Source organism: Carassius gibelio, chromosome B11 (assembly GCF_023724105.1).
Source record: "Carassius gibelio isolate Cgi1373 ecotype wild population from Czech Republic chromosome B11, carGib1.2-hapl.c, whole genome shotgun sequence".
Lineage (NCBI taxonomy): Eukaryota > Metazoa > Chordata > Actinopteri > Cypriniformes > Cyprinidae > Carassius > Carassius gibelio.
In genome coordinates this window covers 10268878-10293989 of record NC_068406.1, presented here as the reverse complement: position 1 = coordinate 10293989, position 25112 = coordinate 10268878, and the positions used below count along the sequence as shown (strand labels likewise).

Below are 25112 nucleotides of genomic sequence, written 5' to 3'. Positions count from 1 at the left end.
GTTATCTCCAGTGTATATTTACTTCATTGCTTTCTGCCTTTCAGTCGGCCTCACTGAATCACATTTTGTGAAGCTGTGCTGCCCCATAAACAACCTTTTAGACAGGCTGTTACTCCACCCAGCCCACAAAAGCACAGCACTTCTGACAGCAGGCCAGAAATGCTCACAATAATTGAGTCGCCACAGTGGCTGGAGAGGTGGATATATAGACATATAACTGTATATGAGGTTATGTAGAAAAAACAGCCGCTTGACTCTACAGACGACGATGACGTGAGACAGCATAGGGCCCTATGAGTTCCGTAAGGCAGAAAACATTTCATAACAGAATTTCAAAATCCAGAATTAATAGCATATTGCAGAATTGGAATTTGGTCAATTTTAGATGAATAAAGACTGTACAATTAATCAAATCTAGATACTGGCTAGCTTCTGTGAATATTAACCCATAAAAGATCTCTGTGAATGTTTAAAGTGGGGTGTAACCAAAAGTTGCTATATGAGACCATGAACACATTCAAAGTCATCTCTTTCTTTTGAGAGACAATAACTTTATATACGGTGCACCTTCAGATTTAAAACTTTGCAGAATGCTTTCATTCACTGCTGAATGTTACACACTGAAGGTCATTTTCAAAAACCTATAATAGGGGCAAAACATTTTTTTGACAGCTAAAATGTTACTTAAAAGAAAATGAAAAGAAAAGAATGGAACCAAGAAAATGAAATCTAGACAAATTTTAAAAGGAAAAAATAAACGAAAACTAAAAAGAACACTAAGGTATCAGCAGGACCCTTTTCAATAAGGGGGGGGGGGGGTCTAAATGTTATCTATCAGTAAAGTAGGTGTTATATACCAGTACATTTAGAATTAAAAAGAGAATAAGAATTTCCAAGACAACCATTTTTTCTTTAAAATAATATGTATAGATGAAGAGTGCACAATAAGGCCAAGAACGCCAGGATTCATGTTGTTGTTTGATGACTAGCACAATTACGGTCACACTGATGTATGTGTATTTCTCTGCGTCTTATACAAAAAGCACAGCCCTTGATATCCAGCTAAAGGCATCATCACAACAACATTTCTCTGTGTTTGTGTGTGTATTTGTTGTTCTGTGGGGATAACGGGGCAAAGCATGGCTGCTATGGATCTTACAGAATCATTGTGAGGATAAACCAGGATCTCGGAGGATCAGAAGCCGTCTTAGCACTAACCCACCTTGCATTCTTCTTCAATAGGAAAACATTTAACAGAGCTAACTGAAGCTTGCTGAAATGTGTTAGCATGACTTCCCAGCTGCAACAGTGATGCAACATGAAGATACAATAAGCCAATGCTGCCTCTAATAGATTCCCTGTTGTTTTACAGATCCCATGTTTGCTGTAATAAATCATGCTATTTAGACTAGATAATAAATTAATGTATTGGTAAAGTATAAAAACGCAGGCACACACACAAGTTCTTCCACATGGCAGATAATCAGGTTTAAAAATGAACACTAACCAATCACTAATGTGAGTTAAACTGGCTTTGGTAAGTAATATTATAATGATCTTCAACATTTAATGGTTTAAACAGATTTTTAAGTATGATTATATACAACTCTGATGCAATGTGTGAAATAAAGCAAAATCTAGCTCAATTAAAAATTAATTAATTCATTTATTTAGTGGATGAAAGGGTATTTTTAATAATTTATATTTTATTTCTGAAAGAAATTAACACTTGCATCAGAAGGATGCATTACATTGATCAAAATAAATGAATTAAATTTTAAAATACAAATAGAAAGCAGTGTACAAACTAATTCTGAACAAATTCCCCATTATCTTAACATTGGCAGTTCTGGCAAACAGCTAATTTTGGACCCTGGAACTAACACAAACACACACTCACTCACACACACACACACCCAACAGGCCATGAGTGGCACTGACAGAGCAGCCACACAGGTGCAGGGCCAGTGCAGTGCCCGAAACATCATCTCAACCCGCTCTGCCAAGTCGTTACCAATTCAATCAATGTGTCAACAAACAAGCAGCCTCTCAGCAGAAAGAGAATGACAGAGAGAGAGACAGACACTGGGGCAGAGGGAAATTGTCTCTACAAGTAAAAAGAGTGCAGCACAAAAATGGAAAATGAAAAACCATTTTGGCAGAGACCGAGAGGAATCTGTAGGTTAATTGGCTGAAATAATCGCAAGACACCAAACTTGAGTGTTAGAATACAAAACGATGTCCAAAAGTATGTAAATACTATATTTTTGTATTATTACACCCAATCTGTCACTGTCATATTGAGAGGTTTCCATGGTTTCCGCTCACACCTCGTTCTCATTATGCAATCGCCCACCTGTCAAATACAACATCTTGTTAGTGTCACTAAAATTCTGATCACTCATTACAAGGGTTTATGCATTTCCATCTTTTGGCCTTTAACAGTCATCTGTTCATTATGTTGATTAATACATCTAATCCGTTGCACTATTTAATGGATTTGTTATTAGAACTATACGCTTGTATAAATTTTGATTATGATTACATTTAATTAAACTTTGCAAATGGATCCATGTCAGCCACACTTGACATATTAATTCCAGATTTGGTAGCACCTCATATTTAATGCTTAACTGATTAGTAGTTCTTGTGAAATCATCCTACAAATGAATAACTTATCTCTGCATACTGAGCTGGGACAGAAGAAAGTACAGTATTCTAACATTAATAATAAAAAAAACATATAACCTAATTATTATAATGTAACTAAATTACAAACAAGTGTTTGCAAGGCAGTAAAACAACAGTCTAAAGCAAAATGAGAGTTAGAAAATGTATCGATGGAAAGGAAAAATGCATAGAATGAGACTGACAGAGATAAGCAGGTCTAGACAGAATCTGCAGACTTTCTTTGCTCTTTACTTAGAGTAAAAATCAATTAAAACGTGAAAAAAAAAACATTAAATGTGGCATAGAGTACCATATTGATATTGCTGGCTAAAACATGATCAAACTAGCTGAAATATGTAATAATCTGAGCAGCTTTCTGTCAAATTCTGCAGAAAACAGACTAGCCTTGATGAAAAAAATCACCATCAATCATAATATAACAAGCAAATATATGCCTGAAAGATGACCATTTGCAATCTAGTATGCAGAGTATAATTACATCTTCACAGTTGGTTAGATTTGAACAAGCACTCTAAAGCCCTGTTCAGGCCTAAAATGATAACTATAAAGATAACTACAACACTAACTATATTAGCATCCCACCAACACATGACAGCATTCGATTTTATAATCTGACACTTTAAATGCTCGGATACTAATTGGTCAATAATTTTATCGTTCATCAGCTGGAAAAATTTCTTTGAAAGAAATTCCAACTATATGATTCCTCTGTGTCAATATTTTTATAGATATGGCATGGATTGTGGTATTATTTTAAATTTAGAACCATTTTTAAAACACAATTTTTATCGTTATTGTTACAATTATCCATTTGGTGTCAATGAGCCTTAACAACGCAGGGCAGAGAAAAACTTAAAACTATCTAAAGTTTATGAACACCAAAAATACATAGCCACCTGAGAAAACAAAGCAATTACTTAAAAACTATTTCTGAAGTAGAATTAGATAAATTTCACTAAATTCCTGCCTCACAAGCACTGTAAAAATGTCATGGTTTGTTTATTCATACATCTTCCACAGACTGAAAAGATAAATAAAGAACAGAAAGTTATCAAGCTGCCATTCAGTCAACAGTGTCAGCAGTAACACTACTAATCTCCATTCTATTCAATTCTGTTATCTTGTGTTGAGCTCTGCTAATCCTACTGGATTCCCTGAGGTCACTTAACAAGTTTTCATGCCCTGAGGGCCATTCCAATCACAATGCATGCTTCCATCCTTTTGCTTATAAAAAGGAATCAGAAAGCAGACACAAATCTCTCAGGCTACAGACAGGTGTATATAAATATGTGCAGGTCTGCGGATATATTTGTATTATGTGTTAAGTGTGCCTGGTGTTGTACCCTGTGATATTTTGCCTGGCGTACGCTCGCACAGGGGCCATCTGGTCCGAGTTGGCTCTCCTGCAATGCAACAACTGATCCGTGCCAAATGAGCGTGTCGTGGCTTGTATGGAAGCCACAGACCAGGATGGCACAGCACGCTCAAACATACACACGCATCCATTGTCCTGAGTCTGCTGTATTGTGCCAAAGGCCAGTTTTGGGGGACTAAAAGCAACGAATTAGCAGCTATAAACTGTCATACACCACACTTACAGCACATTAAAATAACACTAATACCTTTTGCTTACAACACGATTAAATAATGCATCAAATTTAACAGCTTTATTTTTGTGACACTGTGAAAGTGATGCTGATGTTTGCACATGGCTTTATTTATGTGTGTGTGAGTGTGTGTGTGTGTGTGTGTGTGTGTGTGTATGCATACATCTATGACCTGAGGAGTAATTCAAAGGCACAGGCCAATGCACACACACATAGGGCTCCATCATATGTCCATATAGATGCAACGGGCCATCCTGCAGGGTAAATGAAGAGAATATTTTCTGAAAACTTGTTAAGGGCTAGAAATTACGTAAAGAGGCCAGAATGTGTCAAAAAGAGAGAGCGAGACTACAGCTCTACATACAAGTTGGAATGGCAAATATTCAAGACCTTTATGTGTAAATGATGTCTGTTCTGATTGGCTAAAATCTTTGTACTGTATAAGAAATGCATCCCCACCAAGTCACTGAATACTGAAAATGCATTGATATGCAACTGTTGGTGGTCACTCATGTCTGTGATGTCCTAACTTAACCATGACGAATTCAAATTGAATTTACACTTGCATTCAGTGTGTTTCCATGAAAGCTGCAGTAGGTAATTTTCGTAAAAATATATTTTTTACATATTTGTTAAACCTGTCATTATGTCCTGACAGTAGAATATGAGACAGATAATCTGTGAAAAAATCAAGCTCCTCTGGCTCCTCCCAGCGGTCCTATTGCCATTTGCAGAAAGTCATCCGCTCCCGGTAAGAAACAACCAATCAGAACTGCGGTCCGTAACTTTGTTTGTGTTCAAAATATAGAAAAATGTATATAATAAGCGAGTACACCATGAATCCATTTTCCAAACCGTGTTTTTAGCTTGGGTGCACCTATAATAACTGTTTATATTCGGACTATTTTAGATTGCTTCGGGGATACCGCGGCAGAGTAACCCAGTACCTTTGTGATTCTTCATAGACATAAACAGAGAGAAGTAGTTCCGGCTACGATGTTCTTCCGCAAGACGCAAGCAGTTCTGTTTATTAAAGGGGGGGTGAAATGCTATTTCATGCATACTGAGTTTTTTACACTGTTAAAGAGTTGGATTCCCATGCTAAACATGGACAAAGTTTCAAAAATTAAGTTGTACGTTTGAAGGAGTATTTCTGTTCCAAAAATACTCCTTCCAGTTTGTCACAAGTTTCAGAAAGTCTTTTTTGAGTATGGCTCTGTGTGACGTTAGATGGAGCGGAATTTCCTTATATGGGTCCTGAGGGCACGTCTGCCGGAAGAGCGCGCGCTCCCGTATAGCAGAGCACTGAGAGGCTGTGCACAGACAATCACTGATCAGAGCGAGAGCGTCGCGAAATGTCACAAAAGGAGTGTGTTTTTGGTTGCAGGGCAAGACAACCCTGCACAGATTACCAAAGAAAAAAACAGCATTAAGGGACCAGTGGACGGAGTTTATTTTTACAGAGCATCAACGGAGTTGTGCAAGTGTTTGTGTTTGTTCCCTGCATTTCGAAGATGCTTGTTTTACAAACGAGGCCCAGTTTGACGACGGATTTGCGTATCGTTTATTTCTTAAGGATGATGCAATCCCAACGAAAAAGGGTCACGATCGTGTGTTGGAACCGCAGGCGGTGAGTAAAACTGCTTCAAATATCTCTGCCTCCTTGTTAGTGCGTCCGCCTCCCATCGGAGACACGGGTTCGAGCCCCGCTTGGAGCAAGTCGTTGCTGCTGCTGCTCTCGTTCAGTTTCAGCCTCGGGATTTGATTCTGGATCATAAATAAACGGCTGAATCTGACTGTTAGCCATGGTTTGATTTGGATGATGGTTTTTTCCTCAAGGTAATGTCAGCTTCCAAACGCTCTCAACGCAAAAGCCTACTGGCGCTCGTGATTCTTTAGCTCCGCCCACACGTCAAGCCTCCAGTCGGTCGTGTTTTTCCGGGAAAAATCAGTACAGACTATCTTTCTCTTATGAATATAATAAAACTAAAGACTTTTTGGAGTTATGAAGGATGCAGTACTAATCTATAGGTACTCAAGATTAACAGGATATTGAGTGAAAACGAGCATTTCACCCCCCCCCCCCCCCCCCTTTAACCGCTAGAGCGTCAAAAGTTACCTACCGCAGCTTTAAGGACTGAGCACACTTATCTATCTTTATGAATGCATTTGTTTCAGCTGTGTTTCTCCTGACAATTAAGGGTATGTTTACATTTATCATGTTTGGTTTGATTAAAATGAAGTTTGTTGTGACTGCTCTGTTAGTGCGGTTCATTTGATTAAGTGTGAATGTGACAATCTGAAGCCTGGTGTTCACCAAACAAGCGGACTGAGACCCATCTTTTTCAGCTGTGCACTTCAAATGAAATATGAACGCAACATGGACCAAATACTTCTAAATCAACCAAAAACAGGATTTGATGACAAGATGAAATGCTATGTGACATGATTTGACAATGCAGAACAAGTGGTGCAGTGGCGTAGCCACGGGTGTGCCAGGGTGTGCCGGTGCCACCCACAGTGGCAGCTGGCACACCTAAAAATAGAGTCAGAATTATTTTTTATAGTCTCAATAATTTTTTTTTTTACTAAACTTGGGCAATTGTTGTTATAAAAAAAAAAATATATATTTTTTTTAATCAACCCTTTCACGCGTAAGTTACAAATATTTTAACTGACCCCTTGGCGACGCATCAGATGTATATCGGTATTCGTTTTATTTAGTTTTTCATTTTTTATTAAAATATATACACAAACTTGCTTACCATGTCAACTATCTGATATTCAGATTTTTCGTTTAAAAACCTTTATAAATTATCTTGATCTGTAACGAGATGAGCGCTGCAGTTCAGAGTCCTGTCAGCCGGATTTAACGTACAGCACTTGAATTCTCCAGTTTCTCCCGAAATACATGAAAGTAAGTGGCTGTTGAACTGGACGAAGAATAAAGTAAACTTTATTGTTCTGCTATGTGTGTCTATATGAATAAAACACGTCTGCAAATTACATATGAAATAGTTTTTGCTGCTTCCCTAGACATCAGTGTGTATTTTACAAACTACCAGTGTATTGTTTTACTAGTGATTATGTATATTTATATGTCTGAAACCTAAAATAAACATTATGTGGTTGAAAACACTACATATTAATTGTGATATATGACAAGCGCTGAGCGCGTCCGTCTCTGGCTCAGTGCCAGCCAACGCGCGAAAGCTGTTTGAATCTGTCTATGGTTTGAATCTGGCAGTTCTGTGACGTCACTGAACATTCTAAATCATACTCTCAGGGGTACAGAAATAAGAATCCAATATATGGTGCAATAATGCTAAAAATGTTAAAATGTACATCTACATTTTAAATTATTTTTGTTAAAATATATCTGCCGACATTCGGACTGCCAACCAATCAGAAAACAGCAGCTGACTGTGACCCCAGCAGTCTATGATATAAACAGATCATTTTTGATTGCACATTGCTAGCTAGCAATATGTTGCAGAGCTCCTTTCCTTTTTTTTTAAGCAAAAAACCTCGGCTTGATGGACAGCCGGACACAAGGCCTAACATTACACCTGATGAGGATGTTTCTCCCTCCCCGGGCCCAACATCAACAGACAGTGTTGCCAGATTGGAAATGTCCAAGTATCGTACCAGAAGCTCAAAATTATCGTATTTGGAAGAAAATTATTACATTTAACAATTAACCACATTTTGACATGACCTGCAAATCACCACTAGGAGTATGGTTGGACGGAAGCAGTGCGACAAAAATACTATCCCATAATTTTGCACAGTAATCTGACAATAAATGTGGCACACCCAGATTTTAATATGCACACCCAGAGTCTCTTTTCTGGCTACACTACTGAAGTGGTGTATCCAAAACAAAATGTGAAGCGGGCAAATGTTAAGCAACGAGGAGGTAATGTGCTTTTAATGAGCTCTTTGTGAGTTTGCAGGTGGCAAAAATAAAATTATATGTACACGCGACAGTGAGCACTTCCAGCTTAGTTAGTCCAGCTGACGACTTTAGTTGTATTCAACTTGTATTAAACAGGATCCTTTTTTTTCTTTTTGGTCTGAAACAAACGAACCAAGAGACAAGTGTGAAGACACCCTAAAACATCTTTGGGGTCAAAAACAACATCTTCTGCCTTATTGCATGGTAAAACAAAACTAAAATAATAAACTAGAAAAAACAACATAAGATGAAACACAATATATATATATATATATATATATATATATATATATTTCCACAATGTAAACACAGAAATGGAAGAGAAGAACTATTGAATAAAACCTTTTTTTTTTTTTTTTGGTTCATAAAAGTATTCTCATCCCAGGGAATGCATTGAATGCAATGTAAGTTGCTTTGGATAAAAGCGTCTGCTAAATGCATAAATTTGATTTCATTTGATTTAATAAAATTATGGTTAAAACACTGATGTCACATGTACTATTTTAATTATGTAATTATTACCTTTCTGTACCTTGAACGTGATAGTTCCATTGCTGTCTATGCAGGATCAGAAAGCCATGGGATTCCATCAAAAATATCTTAATTTGTGTTCAGAAGATAAACTAAGGAATTATGGGTTTGTAACGACATGTGGGCGATTAATTCATTACAGAATTTTCATTTTTGTATGAACTAACCCTTTAAAGTGACCACGTGTAATTTACCTGCTGCTGTCCAGTGAAAAAAAAAAAAAAAAAAAAGACGAGCTATAGCTTTACCATGGATTTATAAAAAATTTATTTTATAAGTGAAGAAAATGCAGTATTATTTTATATTTGATTATTAATTTCTTCATGTTAAGACCTCCATTAAAGGCACAATATGTAATTTTCGCTGCTGGAGGGCGCATATTCAAAAATAAACAAAAACACAAAGGCATAGTTTGATGACGCCATGATATGACATGGATGAACTGATGATTTATTAATGTAGTAGAATGAAGCAGGGTGAGGCTGAAAGCTGTCGAAGTGAAACAAGGCTGCTGAACGCGCGCAACACACACCTCCAAAGCAGCTGAGCTTTTATTATGCCACAGTCGACTGCTTCTGATCCTTCCAGTTGTGCGTATGTGGGAGAAAAAAGCAGCTGTTTTTTAAATTCTAGATACATTTGAAAGGCCTGTTACAATGCTACTCTGTGCGGTCGTCACCGGTCTATTAAAATGCATGACATATTTAAGCATCTTTGGTATTGCCATGTTTTCTACAAAACAAAATTGCAAATCAAGGGGTTATGACGTCATTGACAGGCAACACAATGACACTATGGACACGGTCCATGTCACTAGTTAAAATTGCTTATTTCTCTGGATTTAAACAATCACCGAAACATTTGGGATAAATGTAAGTACACAAGTCAGCAAAATATATAACACTGCTCTAGAGGTTTTGGATATTGTAAAAAAAAAAAAAAAAATCTTACATATTGTGCCTCTAAGGCTTTAGGATAAAGCAGCAAAAACAGCCTATTTAAAAAGGGGAACAGAGAGGCTGGAAAACAATCATGAAAAACAAAATTGCAACTATAATAATAAAAAGTCCATGAAATGGCTCCTTAACAGCAGAAAAGAGTTTCTAGAAAACATTAAAACATCAATATAGCCTTCTAAAACATCTTTTGTTCAATAAATTATCCAGTTGCAAATGTATTTTGCTGACCCGAGCACTAAAATAACACTCTGTTTTCACCAGCTGTTAGATACCGTTCATCTTCAGATATACTTGAGTGATCAGAAGCATTTCAGATTAGAAGACCTGCCATTTTGTGTGCCTAGCCATGATACTGCAAAACGAGAGACACAGCAAATACACATCCTTCTTGAGAATTTAATGCTCAAATTATCCGGGCATCACAAAAGTCACGATTCCCAGAGGGAGTCGACTTCATGAGGTGCGAATTGGCGTGAAATCTCTAGCGGATATTATGCGAGAGATTATGACTGCACATCTAATGATGTCACAGCATTGCGGGGTTTAAATGATGGGGATTCCGCCACTCAGTACACGTCCAGTCGCTTTGGATTAGGATTAAATTCACCCACACTCATTAATATGCGCTGCACATGACGAGCTGTCTGTCAGTTTCACACCAGCTAAGCTCTTCTGAAGGAGGTTTACTGTGGGACCACAGCAGATCAGAGAAGTAGAAGGCGTTTGGGGATTTTATTGACCTACACTTTATTTTAAGGTCAAACGTGTAACTTTTAGATGTTGAAATACTTTCTCAGATGAGTAGCCTATACGCTGCAAAAAAAAAATTTACTTACTCAGAATTTTTGTCTTGATTTTCAAGTATTCAAACTAGAGATGTCCCGAGCTAATCTCAAGGATCAGGATTAGGGCCGATCAAGCAGTCAGACTTTCTGAGACGTTGTTGATATAAAGCATTGCTATGAGTTGCATCTTGATTTGATCTTGACTGACAGACTGGCAGTCTAACTGCAAGTGTAATGCTATCTAACCTTATCTCCACTTTGTTGCAAATATTCTGCTTATTGTACATATAAATTGCAGGGAGTTTATATCAGTATTCCCAAATTGATAATTGTGACCACTAAGTCTGTTTATAATGTCTTCCATTGTAACATCTGTCAATGTCTGTACACAGTGTGTGCATATTGATATAGAGTGTGTATCCAATATATAAATAAACATACATCATACATATATTTATTTTACTCTCTGCACAGGTCTGTATACACTGAATTTCAATGTACTTGAAGTGCACCAAAAATACATTTCTTTAGGAATATACAAGTATCGGATCGCGACTCAGTATCGACAGATACTCAATATTCAGGCACAAAAAACCTGATTGGGACATCCCTAATTTAAACATTATTTAATCAAGATCAATTTAATTTGGAAGGAAAATGACTTAAGATATTAAGATATTGATTGGTATTTTTGTTCATGCAAAAAAAAAAAAAAAAATATCCGGTAATTAGGGAAGAAATAATGATCTTGTTTTCCCTTCAAATTAAGCATTTTTATTTTCCCATTGGTTGTTTTTTTTTAACATAAACTAATGTAACTTAAAAAAATTTATCAGAAACCAATACTTATTTTTTTTTTTCTTTTCTTTTTTTCTTGATTTAATAATGTTTAGATATTTGTTCTGGAAAACAAGAAAAAGAACAATACATCACTTTTAACATACTTTTTAGCAGTCAGACAGATCTTGGATGAGACTAGCTGTTTGGTGAATAACTAAAGACAGAATGTCCATATCTTTAACCTAATGATTAAAAACATTGAATGGTCGAAGGTTTGAACCCACAAACATCGATCCATTAACTGTTACCGTTGTGCGCTTAAGCATAACACTAAACCGAGGAATTGTCAGTGTAGTAGGACTATCACAAGTAGATTTAGTTAAAAGCATCTGCTAAATTACTACTTATACTTATTAATATCTGAAATCTATATTTTTGACTTTGCATGTTTTATTCTATGAAACCAGTTCTAAACTTATTAGAGAATCATATTTTTCTCAACAAAGGTCATGTGCAATTCTTTGTTGGTTTGTTCAATGTCTGACTAAATCCTTCTCAGGACTGCAAGCTCTTATTTACACACACTGACATCTCACTTGAAGCCACTGGGAAATCTTACAAATCTATTTATCTGAACAACTTCTTGTGCTGAATTCTTAAGGAAGACAAATATATTTATTACATAAAAAGCATTTGTTTTTAGACAGCAGCCATTACCTTCTGTGGACAATGTCACCTTGAATTGCATTGAAATACATTCGGCTAATGTGACATGCTTAAAAAAGAGACACATCTAATCTGATGACACTGGCCATGTGTTTTAAATGAAAATACCTGGCATAGGCGAAACTTCATATCCCCTGAATGCAAGCAAACACACACACAACCAACACTTTCTCACAGGCCTTGTTTGACACGTGGATTCAGACTTTCTCCCTGCCTCTCATATCATGCACTTTTTATAATGTGCTCTCCCTTTCTGAATTATTGATAGGCCATACCTTTTTTTTAACTCAGTAATTCACTCAAAGGATAACACACACACACACACGCATATTTATGATGGGTGTAATCAGATATATGAGTAAGAACAATCACACAACAATGATAGCAACAACTTCTGATTTAGAGGATGAAATATGACTTGAACATGTTTATATAAGATACATCTCTCTAAATAAAGACTTGATTTAAAGCTCTGATGAAGATCTACATCCAAACCTTTCAAGAGCTTCTTGAAGATTTACAAAGAGAAAGAGCTTTAGCTTTATGTGAATTAACATCAACATTATTGATTTAGCTGGTCTTTAATAATGTTCTCAAGATGTTAGCACAAAAGTACTGTATTCATTTGGAAGTATTTTCGTTAGATGTTCATTTAAATGTTACTACTTGCTTAGAATGTTTAGAGAACTTTCAAATGTAATGTGATCAATTGGACATTTTAAATGCTCATAACTTTAGGAAAACCTTCTTCGAACATATTTTTTTTTTTGGACTGGGTTTCCACTTCAAGCAATAAGCACAGAGTGATCATGTGAACATCCTCCCCAAAAAAGACATGAACTTCACTTTCCTCCCCCCTTTATCATGAGTAAGAACTCATGCTCACAGCAGGCCGATGAATCACAACCACTAGCCATGATGGGCGCTACCGGATTCATTTTTATCATTACTACACTAATACTACGACAACACCCACCAGCACATCCTCTTTAAACTGGAAGTGGAGACACAATTCTTCTATACAGTGTCTGTTTTAGATTTATGATAACCATCATTGTTGCAGTGCACGATCTGGACTGCACATATACCTATATGCAGCAGTTCAGATCAGTGTTGTATAAATTTATGAGCAGCTAAAATGCCCCAGTTCACAGCTCAGCCTGACTCATGCATCTCAGAGCAGGTTTCTCCGAATTATCGAGTGATCTCATACTGCCGGCACAGACAGCTTTGAAAAGCCACTTGATGTTTCAGACCACAAAATTCCTTAAGTAAAGCTGTAAAGGCTGGAATTGGTAATAATGGGTAGATGTTTGCGTCATGTTTGAAGAAGAGGTCTGGAATGAGCATTTCAGAGAACAACTGAAGCGAAACACGGCTATCACAAGTAAACTGTTCTTTTCTGATGAGAAAAGATCTCTCTCTCTCTATCACACACACACATACACATACAAATAAATGACACTGACACAGGCTATCAAACCATGGAGAGACAAGCTAACTGTACCAATCTTTTTCTAAGAAATACAGAAAGGAACAATTATGCACATTTTTTTAAAGCTTCGAAAAAAAAAATCATAAAGAGATATGATGATTAAGGAATTTTTATATTTTTTAAATGTTTTTAAAAATAGCACATAAAAGAACATTATATTACATAACGACAAAACAGCAAAGATACATAACCATCAGTTATAATATTTACTGTATGCTATAGAAAGATATACATTGTAAATTATTCCAGAAACTGTTTTAGTTGTTTTCATAATTTTAGATTTTGACATTACATCCATGCTCATTTTTACCTTTCTCACACACTATTAAAACAGCCTTTACATTAGCAAATTTACGCGTGAATATGGAATTTACATTTCAAAATAAAGAATTTTGTACTGTGACATTTACATCTTTAAATAGTTTACTCAATTGTATTTTTATTTATAATATTATTTAATGTTATATTAAATAATACTATATTTATCACATTTTAAATTGACTGAAATCAGTTTTTAAATATCTTAATCGTAATAATGAAATTTGGCAATAACACGCTTAATTGTCAGCAAATTGCATTGTAATACAAATAAATAAAAATTATAACATATCTATACTTATTGAAGTGAAATATGACTCAGAATGTTCATGAATACAGAATTCAGCAAAAAAAAGCCCTCTGTCTTATTTACAAACTGCAGTGGAATGTCATGATTCACAGAACAAGCACGACTGCCTTATTTCTCTTGTCTCCACATGAAAGCACATCCAAACAAACACTCATAAAGCACAGTCACACATCTTAAAATGGCATCTCAACTAAATTATTATGAAGGAGTAGGGGCTACGGAGTGAGGATAAATTATGCATTATGAATATCTAGGTCTGTGATTTAAAAATACATACCATCTTTTCCCCATGCAGCTGTTTTGCTCTGAAGAGGCCTGTGAAACTGCAAACTCAATCTGAGCTCAAACCCACCAGAGTGCAAACAAAATCAGCCAATTGCCACTTAAGGATAAAAGAGGATTACAATATTTATCTAATGTGGAGTGCCCATGAGAGTCATTTTACTAAATAGATTCTTTCAAACTGATAAAAAAGTGGTTCAATGACTCATCTGAGTAATCAATGCAATACTAGTGTAGTTTACACTGTACAAAGTGTGTGAAAGCATGCGATATGCTATAAAATGTTTTAAACAGTAGTATGCTAAAATTTTGCAACATAAGATCATCAGTTTACATGTTTAATTCAGCAAAGTGACTCACTGTCTCACTTATACTGTAAATAAGAATTTCACACTCTCTATTGAAGTAAAAATTCATTTTTGGCAGTATAATGGCATTGAATCACAACAAAGGTGATAAAACTGTAGCTGATATTATTTCTGGCATTTAAGTATATCTGTTGATTGCGCTTTAAAATAAGTTACACCAATTACAGTGTTTATATAGGGTATATTTGTTGTGTTGCAATTACTGCAAGTGCCTGTCACCCTAATTGTGTTTTTGCCATCTAGGGCACATGCTGTACCCATATTATTCAAACCTAGTTTTCGTTGGATGATATAAATAAATATGTGGCAAATATGACGAGGGTCTCTAGAGGCTTCATCATGCGTTTGGAGAGAAGTTTCAAGAATCTGTGTTTGTTCAACTCAACACTTAACACAGCCATAGTTACTGTTATATAAAAAGATTCATAACCAGAAGAAAGAAGTTGTATTATAAACAAATCTTAGAAATTAGAAGCTCAGTCAAATTATTTGCTCATAAAATGACATAGAATACACAAATATTAGGTGAAAATGAGGTCTTAAACAGTATTTTTGTCATTTTTTTCTTTAAGTCAATTGATCTCGTTTTAACAATGTTTAGATGTTTCTATTGAAGAACTAGACGGAAATATTGATTACGACAATGATTTTTGCAGTGTGCCTACTGTTTGGCACAGTATTCACATCAGAATAGATCCGTGCATCAAAATGCTGTCTGTGTAGGCAGCTGACTAAATAGATGTAGTTTAGATACCATGTTGCAAAAACATCTTCAGCCAGCCAAAAGTGGTTGGCTGCACTGCAGAGAACTTATATTTATATTTCAGTACAACATAAACATTAATAGATCAAGAAGATAAACTTACTTGAGAAGCATAATTACCTAAAGTTTAAGTATCATCAGTGGTGGACAGTAACGGAGTAGCTTTACTTCGTTACTGTACTTAAGTACATTTTTCAAGTATCTGTACTTTACTGGAGTAGTTTTATTTTGAGTGACTTTTACTTTTACTTCACTACATTCCAAAGCATAAAATCGTACTTTTTACTTCACTACATTTCATAAAACATATCGTTACTCCCTATAATATATCACGTGTTCCGACACGCAGAAGCGGTGTCTGATTCATCATGAACGAACTGAGTCTTTTCAAAATAAACTTTTAAATCGGATCGTGAATCGCTCCAAATGATTCGTTTAGGAATTAGAATGATCCGATTGCAGCAGCTGTTCTGGAGTCGACCACTCACTGATTCAAATGAACCGTTTAGTGCGAGTCTCCAGAAGTAAGAACCGGGAGATCTTGTGAGCGCGCGTGCGTCTGATGTTGCTAAAAGTAAGTTATTAATGTCGAAATTTAGGATTAATTATTGTAACTGAAAATCATATTTAGGTAAAAATTGTCAGTTGTTTGGGAACTAAATCCGTTGTAAAGAGTGATCTGTTTAAGCCCACTGAAATGCTCGAGTGCAGACGCATCAATTTTAGGTAAAAAAAAAAAAAAAAACTTTAAATAACACAGATTAAATACAATAACGCATGCACGTTCAAATTCCCCGCTGCCCTAATGTTAAACAGTTTTATTAAAATGTCCTATGTGACGTCTGTTTTTATATTGTTTATCAACAGTAACGTTATACATATGTATATTGTTTGGATTAACTAGAAGAGTAGACAGACATAAATGTTTATTCATAACCGTACTGAAAATAAGTAAATATTGTTAGCTGATGCTAACTGTCTAGCTAAGATTTTTAATTTTTTATAATGTCCAAATATTTTTATTCAATCACCTATATATATATATATGTAGATTACACCTGGGTAGAAAAGAAAGGATGTGATGTTCAGAACATGGTAACTACAGTAATTATCAAAGTGGGAAGAGATGCACCCCGTTTGGCCAGGGGTGTTTTTAAACCACAGACAAGGTTTGAGAAAGAAAAAATCATTATGAAAATATAATTATATTTTCCTTAATGTTCTTCCTAACTTCAGGCCTTATTATCATGTCATATATAGAGTTACAGTACAGACCAAAAGTTTGGACACACCTTCTCATTCAAAGAGTTTTCTTTATTTTCATGACTATGAAAATTGTAGATTCACACTGAAGGCATCAAAACTATGAATTAACACATGTGGAATTATATACATAACAAAAAAGTGTGAAACAACTGAAAATATGTCATATTGTAGGTTCTTCAAAGTAGCCACCTTTTGCTTTGATTACTGCTTTGCACACTCTTGGCATTCTCTTGATGAGCTTCAAGAGGTAGTCACCTGAAATGGTCTTCCAACAATCTTGAAGGAGTTCCCTGAGATATGCTTAGCACTTGTTGGCCCTTTTGCCTTCTGTCTGCGGTCCAGCTCACCCCTAAACCATCTGGATTGGGTTCAGGTCCGGTGACTGTGGAGGCCAGGTCATCTGGCACAGCACCCCATCACTCTCCTTCTTGCTCAAATAGCCCTTGATGCCTTCAGTGTGACTCTACAATTTTCATAGTCATGAAAATAAAGAAACCTCTTTGAATGAGAAGGTGTGTCCAAACTTTTGGTCTGTACTGTAACTTTGATGTTCTGTAAAACAACAAACTTTAAAATACTTTGTTCTTACTGGTGAAAATCAGATGGTCATCTCTGTTTTCTCTCAGGTACATCACAGTGTAAGCTTCACAGTTAACATCACTCTCATCAGCGTAGTCCATATCAACAACAAAAATATATCTTGACTCCATATAGTGGTTATTTTGGAAAAAACCCCGGGTATTTTGAGCAGTAGGATTATAAAAAGAATATGTGCTAATATAAAATTAAATTAAGTAGCCTATATAAAATTGCAAACATCTATCTTTCAGTACTTTTTTACTTAAGTACATAAAAAATCGAGTACTTTTGTACTTTCACTTGAGTAAGATTGAAAAAGGAGTACTTTTACTCTTACTGGAGTAATATTTTATTATATGTATCTGTACTTTTACTCAAGTACTTGACTTGTGTACTTCGTCCACCACTGAGTATCATATTCTGAAAAATATCAAAATTGAGAGCTTGAAAATTTAAAACAAGAACAAATATCTACCAATGCGGTGAGAAAATGATTTTCCGCACCCAACTGAGAGTTTTAAGCATAAAACCACTTAATCTTGCTAATTTTTTTTTTAAAACAGAAAGAACTAAACTTAATTTCTTAAATAATTATCATTTCTGAGGTAAATGCATCTTGCTGTAGGAGTTCAGATATCTGTTATTTTAAAACATTGAATAAAAACACAAAAAAGTATCTCTACCAATATCCCGGACGAGCCCCCAATTGTTACGTTGCCCTCAGTATCTATGGGTCAGAAGGGACACAAAAATAAGTAAAAAAAATAAATTTTGCAGCCCATCCTGGTCTGTTTTGAATTTTTTTAATGAGTTAATGGCGTGTTTAAGTTGAGAAACAAGCTTGCTGATCTACTAAACCACATAAACACAAGTCTGGCCAAGCTAAGAGACCAAGAAACCACCTTAGACTGGTTTAAAGCAGTGATTTTCAGCATGGCAGCAGCAGGAATCTGCACAAAGATAAGGTTAGTACTAATCAAATTCAAGATTCACAAAACCAAGAATGTGGAGCATAAAGGTCAGGGTAACATCAGCAAGTCTAGGTAAATCTCTAACATTAGCCTATACAAGAGCATCAGTGTCACAATGGGTCAAACTAGTCAGCAGAAAAGGTCAGATAAGACATACAACATAAGACAAAGAAGCAACTGCTGCCTAAATCCTTTATAGTCAACTTTAAATCTAAACTGTAAAGTTAAAATAGGTTGCACATGCCCTTTTATGTTAAATTTTACAGCGTATAATCATAAGAAAGACAACAGATGATATTCCAGTAAGAAAAAGATTTTCCAGTAACAATGACTTCACACTCTCTTTGTGACAGCTGTATCTATGTAAAGAATGAGTGAGCTCATAAAACAATGCAATACTTCCCTGAAAGCTTGTTATTACTTTCATCATTCAATCAGGCCTGATTTGCATATTTATCCCTATCATAGTTCGGGTAACGTTCCAAAAGGGGGAGGAGGGGCTGGGGTTGGTTTGCAGAACTTCGCACACTGGATGAGAAGCAGCACTGTAATGTATTATAAATGTACCAAATTCTTGTAGTTGTAACTACATAAAGATTCAATGATCAGATTCTAATCAGATTCAATGATCTATGCTAAGCTAAGCTAAGTGCTACAAACAGACCCAGAGATTGGCTGAATGGATTCAAAAACGGTAAAACTCAACTGTTTAACTCTAAGGGTGTTGGGAAATGAGCCCATTTTCAAAAAAAAAAAAAAAAAAAGTGTTCCTATACCTTTAAGCTATGACTCTGGATAGTTGATTTTTAGAATAGAAATAACTGTTCTCCCACGATTCTGAAAACAAAACATTAGACAAAAACAAAATAATATATAGGATAATTAACTTAGGTTTCTTACAAAATGTTTTATTTATTGTTATAAATGAATCTAAAATTTTAAAAATAAAATAAATGACGTGGATTCAATCGTTTTTGAACAAAACTCTTGATTTAATGAATTAGACATCAAATGCATTTTAACAGTCACTGGTAGCTACTTACTGGCATAATGTAACAAACAGGCCTACAATCTTTATTTGAAGTGTAATGAGTTCCAAAGGTCAGTTTCTCATTTTGAATGCGATTGCCGAAACATCAGCTGTATCTGGACTATACTGCTACTGTGTAGACTGTTTGTGAAGCTGTTTCAAACACAAAGCTTACCTGTGAGCGTTGCTCTCTGGATCAGCTGCTGTGCAAAAGGATATTTAAATATTCTGATGTGATTTCAAGTGTTCAATATATGTAGTGGGATCATCGTCATAGCAATAAAATTGAGTGTGTTTGAATCGAGATCGCAATCTTTTAATGATTAATCCATATGAGCCTATAGCCTATGTATTTTTTTATGTCATAATTTGTACCAGACCTCAAAAGTTGCCCGAGCCCTATGCTCTCTTGGTGAAAAATTCTCCCAACTTTTGGCAGAACTTTTCAGGACACCTAACAGGGCAGGATCAACATAGGCCCCATTTACACTGCATGGTTCAAGTGGCCCAATTCCGATTTTTTCCTCTCATGTGGCACAGATCGGATATGACCGGTGAACGTGTAAGCAGGAAAAAACCGCATGGATTCCGATGTTCTCAGATCGGATTCAGGCCTCATTCATATGTGGTAATAAATCGGATATGAATCGGATACGTGCATTTGCGTGTGCCATGTAAGCAGACACATCGGATATTCCCCAGTAAATGCGAGTTGTACTTCATCAAAAAAGTGACGTCAACTCAGGTGGACACCACCAACTGAGATCACATGACTTATTATACAGTAGGTGCGAAATTCGCCCAGGCTGCAACAAAGGCTCCTCTTTTTTCTTCGCTGTATGAGACCAAAGTTTTGCTGATTTTTTTTTTTGTTGACTTTTCAAAATATTGTGGAAAGTAAAACACTGTATAATTTTATTTGCATCTGCATCCATTGTATTTCGTGCTGTTTTTCTTCCTTTTCCGGGTCAGAACTTCTATGTTTGGTAGTTTCAGCAGTGTATAGTGTAAATGCAAAAATCGGATACGGGGACTTTTAAAAGATGATGTAAGCGGGTCGTCAAAAAAATCGGATATAGTCAGAAAATCGGATTTGGGCATCAAGACCTGCAGTGTAAATGCAGCCTTAGTTGGCATCTGAATTAAGTAGCCTCAAAGTGATCGATCATTGAGAATAATTTGCATGAGGATCGTTACTTTATTGGAAGGAAATAAAAACGTCTGTCCACTGATGTTCTGTTAACCTTAGTGGCAGCAAGCCATTTGATTGATTTTAGCTCGATGGTGGTAAGCAACTTCAAAAAAATCCGGACAGGTAATACAAATGTGAAAGAGTTTTCGGAAATACTTAGACGAAGGTCACTACTCACAGACTGAAAGTTTATAAAACAGATGAGGGTCTGGAAAGTCTCTCAATTTGACGCATATCCACATAAAGATATCAATAAGCTATTGGAAAATGCACCAAAATTCATTCTTTCAGTTTTTTCAGAGCTGCACAACTTCCAAGAAAAACACAAGTTAAAAATATAAACGTATACATTATTTAGTATAAAAAATAGTTTGTACATAATGCAATCAGAAACTAGGGGTGCTCCGATCACGATCAGCCGATCGTTAATGCGCAACTCATCAGTAAAGCCGGTTCTCTAATCAGCGGTTAATTCCATCAGGTGTGTGATTTCACGAGCAGCTGTTACTACACAGTTAACTGAGAAGGTGCGCAAATCCACGTTCATTTTCAGCGATTATTCGCACATCTTCTCAGTTAACAAGGGCTCTGTGTAGTAACAGCTGCTCATGAAATCACGCACCTGATGGAATTAACCGCTGATTAGAGAACCGGCTTTACTGACGAGATGCGCATAACGATCGGCCGATCGTGATCGGAGCACCCCTATCAGAAACCCTTGAAATATGAATAATCAAATACTGTGACCACAATCTCCCTATGCTTTCAAATGCAAAATGTCATGTGTGATAATCTATTGATCCATGTTTGACCCAGAAGGCTTACATAAAATAAAAAACAAACAAGTCTATCGACTAACTTAAACAGTCCTTTGGAATCTTCTTGTTTCTGAATCTCATTATATTTTGTGGCACAAAACCTCACTTTTCCCAAGAATACATTTACATGAAGAGACTGTTCTAATGACACAACACCTTTAAGTGTCCAGGTCACAATATCTAAGAGGTTCTCATAAACAAAAACACTGTGTATATAAGAATATAAGTTTGAATATAATGTCTTAGTTACATTTTAATGAAACATTAGGAAATAGTTCCAATTGTTGAGCCACACTGATACCTTGCTACTGTGTCTGTAAACTATTTTTAAAATATCATGTATAGATAGACCTTATTTGTAATACAATCAATAAACAATTTTAGAGATAATCTGTCCTCTTTAAGTAGCATATTACCATCTCAACATGATATTATGTACAATATCATTATGTAATCAATGATTTTGATAACTGAGAGCTGTATCATAATATGCCTCCATTTCATTTCCCAAAATAACCCTTGGCCAACATTGTATCTGTAAATCAATTTGCACGAAACAACCTGGTAAAGCAGCAAGAACTAAAGACTAGTCTGACAACAGTAACACCACAACAATGCTGACCTATACAAAACCATTGAACTTAACAAAAAAACTGACCAAATGAAATTTTACCATACATAAGAATTAGCTCTGTTGGTCATAGCAAAGACTATAGAATACCCAAGATGTGTCACTCGTATAGATTTGAATAAGAAAAAATGCAACTCTCTATATATCACGCATAACCTTTCCAACTTGATTACGTAATGCGTGAGGACACTCATGCGCATTGCAGAGCCAGTAAAAGACAAGCTTTGTGGTTAAAAAGTATATAAATATGATTTTTTAAATAAAATGACTGATTGTTTTGCTTGATAAGATCCTTATTCCTCGCCTCCCCTGCAAGGAAGGGAACTGCATTGAAACTGCAATTTGGACCTTCAACCCATTTGCCGCCATTGACATTCATTATATGGGTAAAAATCCTTGAATGTTTTCCTTGAATGTTTTTTATTTTTAAGTGAACTAATCTTTAAGTGACACTGAAAGCCAACTAATTTCAGATGAAAACCTGCCAAAGGACAATTTTGGAAAACCTGTCAAAGAATAATTCTAGAGAAAACAATGAGACTTTGAGCTGCTGCAACGATGCCATCAATGATTCAATACCAAGGACCTGAAAAGTTCAGACTTTCCAAAAATGCACAATCATCCAGATAAAAGTCTTATCTTACCTCGGTCAGGTGAGGTGTGGGGTTGAATCCGCACATGTTGCAAACTTGGGTGTGGCACTCGGTGCAGAGGTTGTAGTTTGGGCTCTTGGCTGGATCTCCAATGTTTAGCTCAGTCTTACACAGTGGACAGCACACTTTGGGCTTTGAAGAAACTTCCTGTCGTGGTGGACCTGGCTGTGCTGTGGGTTTAGCACCCGCTGCAGGACCTGGACCAGGTCCAGGGGGTCCCGGCTGTTTTAGCGGGGGCTTGGGGGAGGAAGGTGGTTGGACCGGTGGCGCAGTTTGCACCGGATCAACAGAGATCAAACTGCTGGCCTGGTTCAAGAGAGAAGCTCCAAAACCGAAGAGTTTTCCGAAGGGCTGTTCTGGTGGAGGAGGTTGACGGGATGGGGAACTTCCAGCGCTGCGAGTCTGGTCTTGTCGCGGTCCTTGAGATGGGAATCCAGGGCCCGAGCGGGATAGGTCAGGCTGGGATGGGGCTTTGGCCATGCCTGGAAGAGGAATAGCACCTGGAGCTGGGGGTTTGCTTTGAGGGGCAGCTTGAGGGATGGTCTGCTTCTTAGCTTCTGGGGGAGGCTGGGACTGAGGCTGGGACTGAGGTTGAGGTTGAGGTTGAGGTTGGGGTTGGGGCTGGGTCTGTGGGGGCAGTGTGGGTTGGGATACAGTCTGGGGAGGAGGTTTGCTGGGCTGGGACGGTGAGTGGATCTGCTGTTGGCTTTTCGACCGTGGTGTCTCCATATCCATCCCCAGTGCCCTCTGCATTTGACAGTTCAGACACAACCACTCCTGCACCTAGGAAAGACAATGAACCATTTACTGACTATGCAATTAGGTCAAAAGATTACTCATTAATTTCACATAATGAAGAATATCAATGTGAAAAAGATGAAGAGGATTGGAAGGAGAAGAAAAGAACGTAAACTAGAATACAAGACATATCAGTGACTTGTGTTACTGCTTATATTTGTCTTACAATCCCACCAGCTGTTAACTTATACAGAGTGGGAAAAATCCCACATACTTCCAGGTACACTGAAGGTAAAAGATTGGGGTGCCCATTCTTTTAGCTACAACCTTCACCAATAAACCTGACTTAAAGTTTCAAGTTACCCTGAAGACCTTGATTAGCTGGTTGAGGCATGTTTATTAGGGTTGGAACTAAACTCTCCAATAAGTTGGACCTTCAGGGGCATTATTGGACACTCCTGGGCTACAATCATACCTAGAGACCAGAGTACCATATATACTGTGTTCCAAACAGTATAAAGGATATCTCTCAAGGTACTAGCAAGGGGTAAAATTATTGATAGACAATGCCTTTCAAACCATGAAAACTCTTATATTCAAAGGTAAAGTCTTTGAAGGGAATAGGGTATAGGGATTACCACTACAGAATGGAACACATCCAGGGCTTTGGGTGTGCCCTTTTTAGTTAGAAACCACCTAGAACTCGCCTAGCAACCACCCACCAATGTGCTAACTTTGTGGCAAGTTTTACAAAAGCACATTTAATACTTAAAATGTTATACTTAATATGTATAAAGCTAATACTTCATTTAGAAATAAATTAAGTATAAGTAGCATAAGTAGCAGAATAACTGCTCTTTAGACCACTGGAACAGGAAATGAGTCCACATCAACAGTGCTAACTACCTAACTGGCAGAGCAAGCACAATTACATCATAATCTATGACAGAGATGTGACATGCGACCCTGGATAAATAGGATTCACTAATAGGATCAAAAGGCGCAACTGATGTCTGCTCAGAAAATCTGACTTCATGAATGGATTATGACCAAACGAGGAGTTTGATGCTGATTATAATAGCAAGTGTCTGTCTATTTGGATATTTGGAACTGACATGTTGAGACATGAAAGCTGACATACCGGAATTAATATAACTGACCGACAAATCATATCTTACAAAACTGTAACATCTGACAGCTTGACGGACACGATATGACACTGGTTACTCTGGGAGGGTTTCCCTTTACAGCTAGGAGAGGACACAGACAAATGTGTGCTAAACAGCCTTCTACCAAAGCTTAGAGGCCCATGATTGTAATAGATGCTGATAAAACAGTATTAAATTTATGCCAAATTGTGCCAGAGGTGGAGTAATAAACAAAAGAGCAATAACATAAATACTTAACGCTGAAGGATATTGATGCCTCAAGCTGAAAGAAAGGCAAAACACGGTTTGTTTAAAAATAAGTTTAGCATGAATTATTTGCAGATGCCACTTGGCATCTAAAGCACTGGCATTCAGACATGTTTCAGTGTGACCTAAGGGTACAAAATTGTCCAGTTCTGTATTTTATGTTTAGTAAAAGCTGTTGAACATTGGATGACATTGAATCAATGAGGGTGGTGCTAACCAGTCAGAAAAGAAAAAAAAAAATCATAT

The 25112-nt window shown here is 36.6% G+C and overlaps 1 protein-coding gene across 1 annotated transcript in view; it reads right to left on the bottom strand.

Annotated features, from left to right (window-relative positions):
• The window catches only part of bsnb (bassoon (presynaptic cytomatrix protein) b), an 87971-nt gene that overhangs the window by 42942 nt on the left and 19917 nt on the right, over window positions 1-25112 (bottom strand). The window contains exon 2 of the mRNA XM_052569727.1: window positions 22705-23496. Within this exon, the coding sequence (XP_052425687.1) occupies window positions 22705-23496 (792 nt within the window). The remainder of the gene's footprint in view (window positions 1-22704; window positions 23497-25112) is intronic.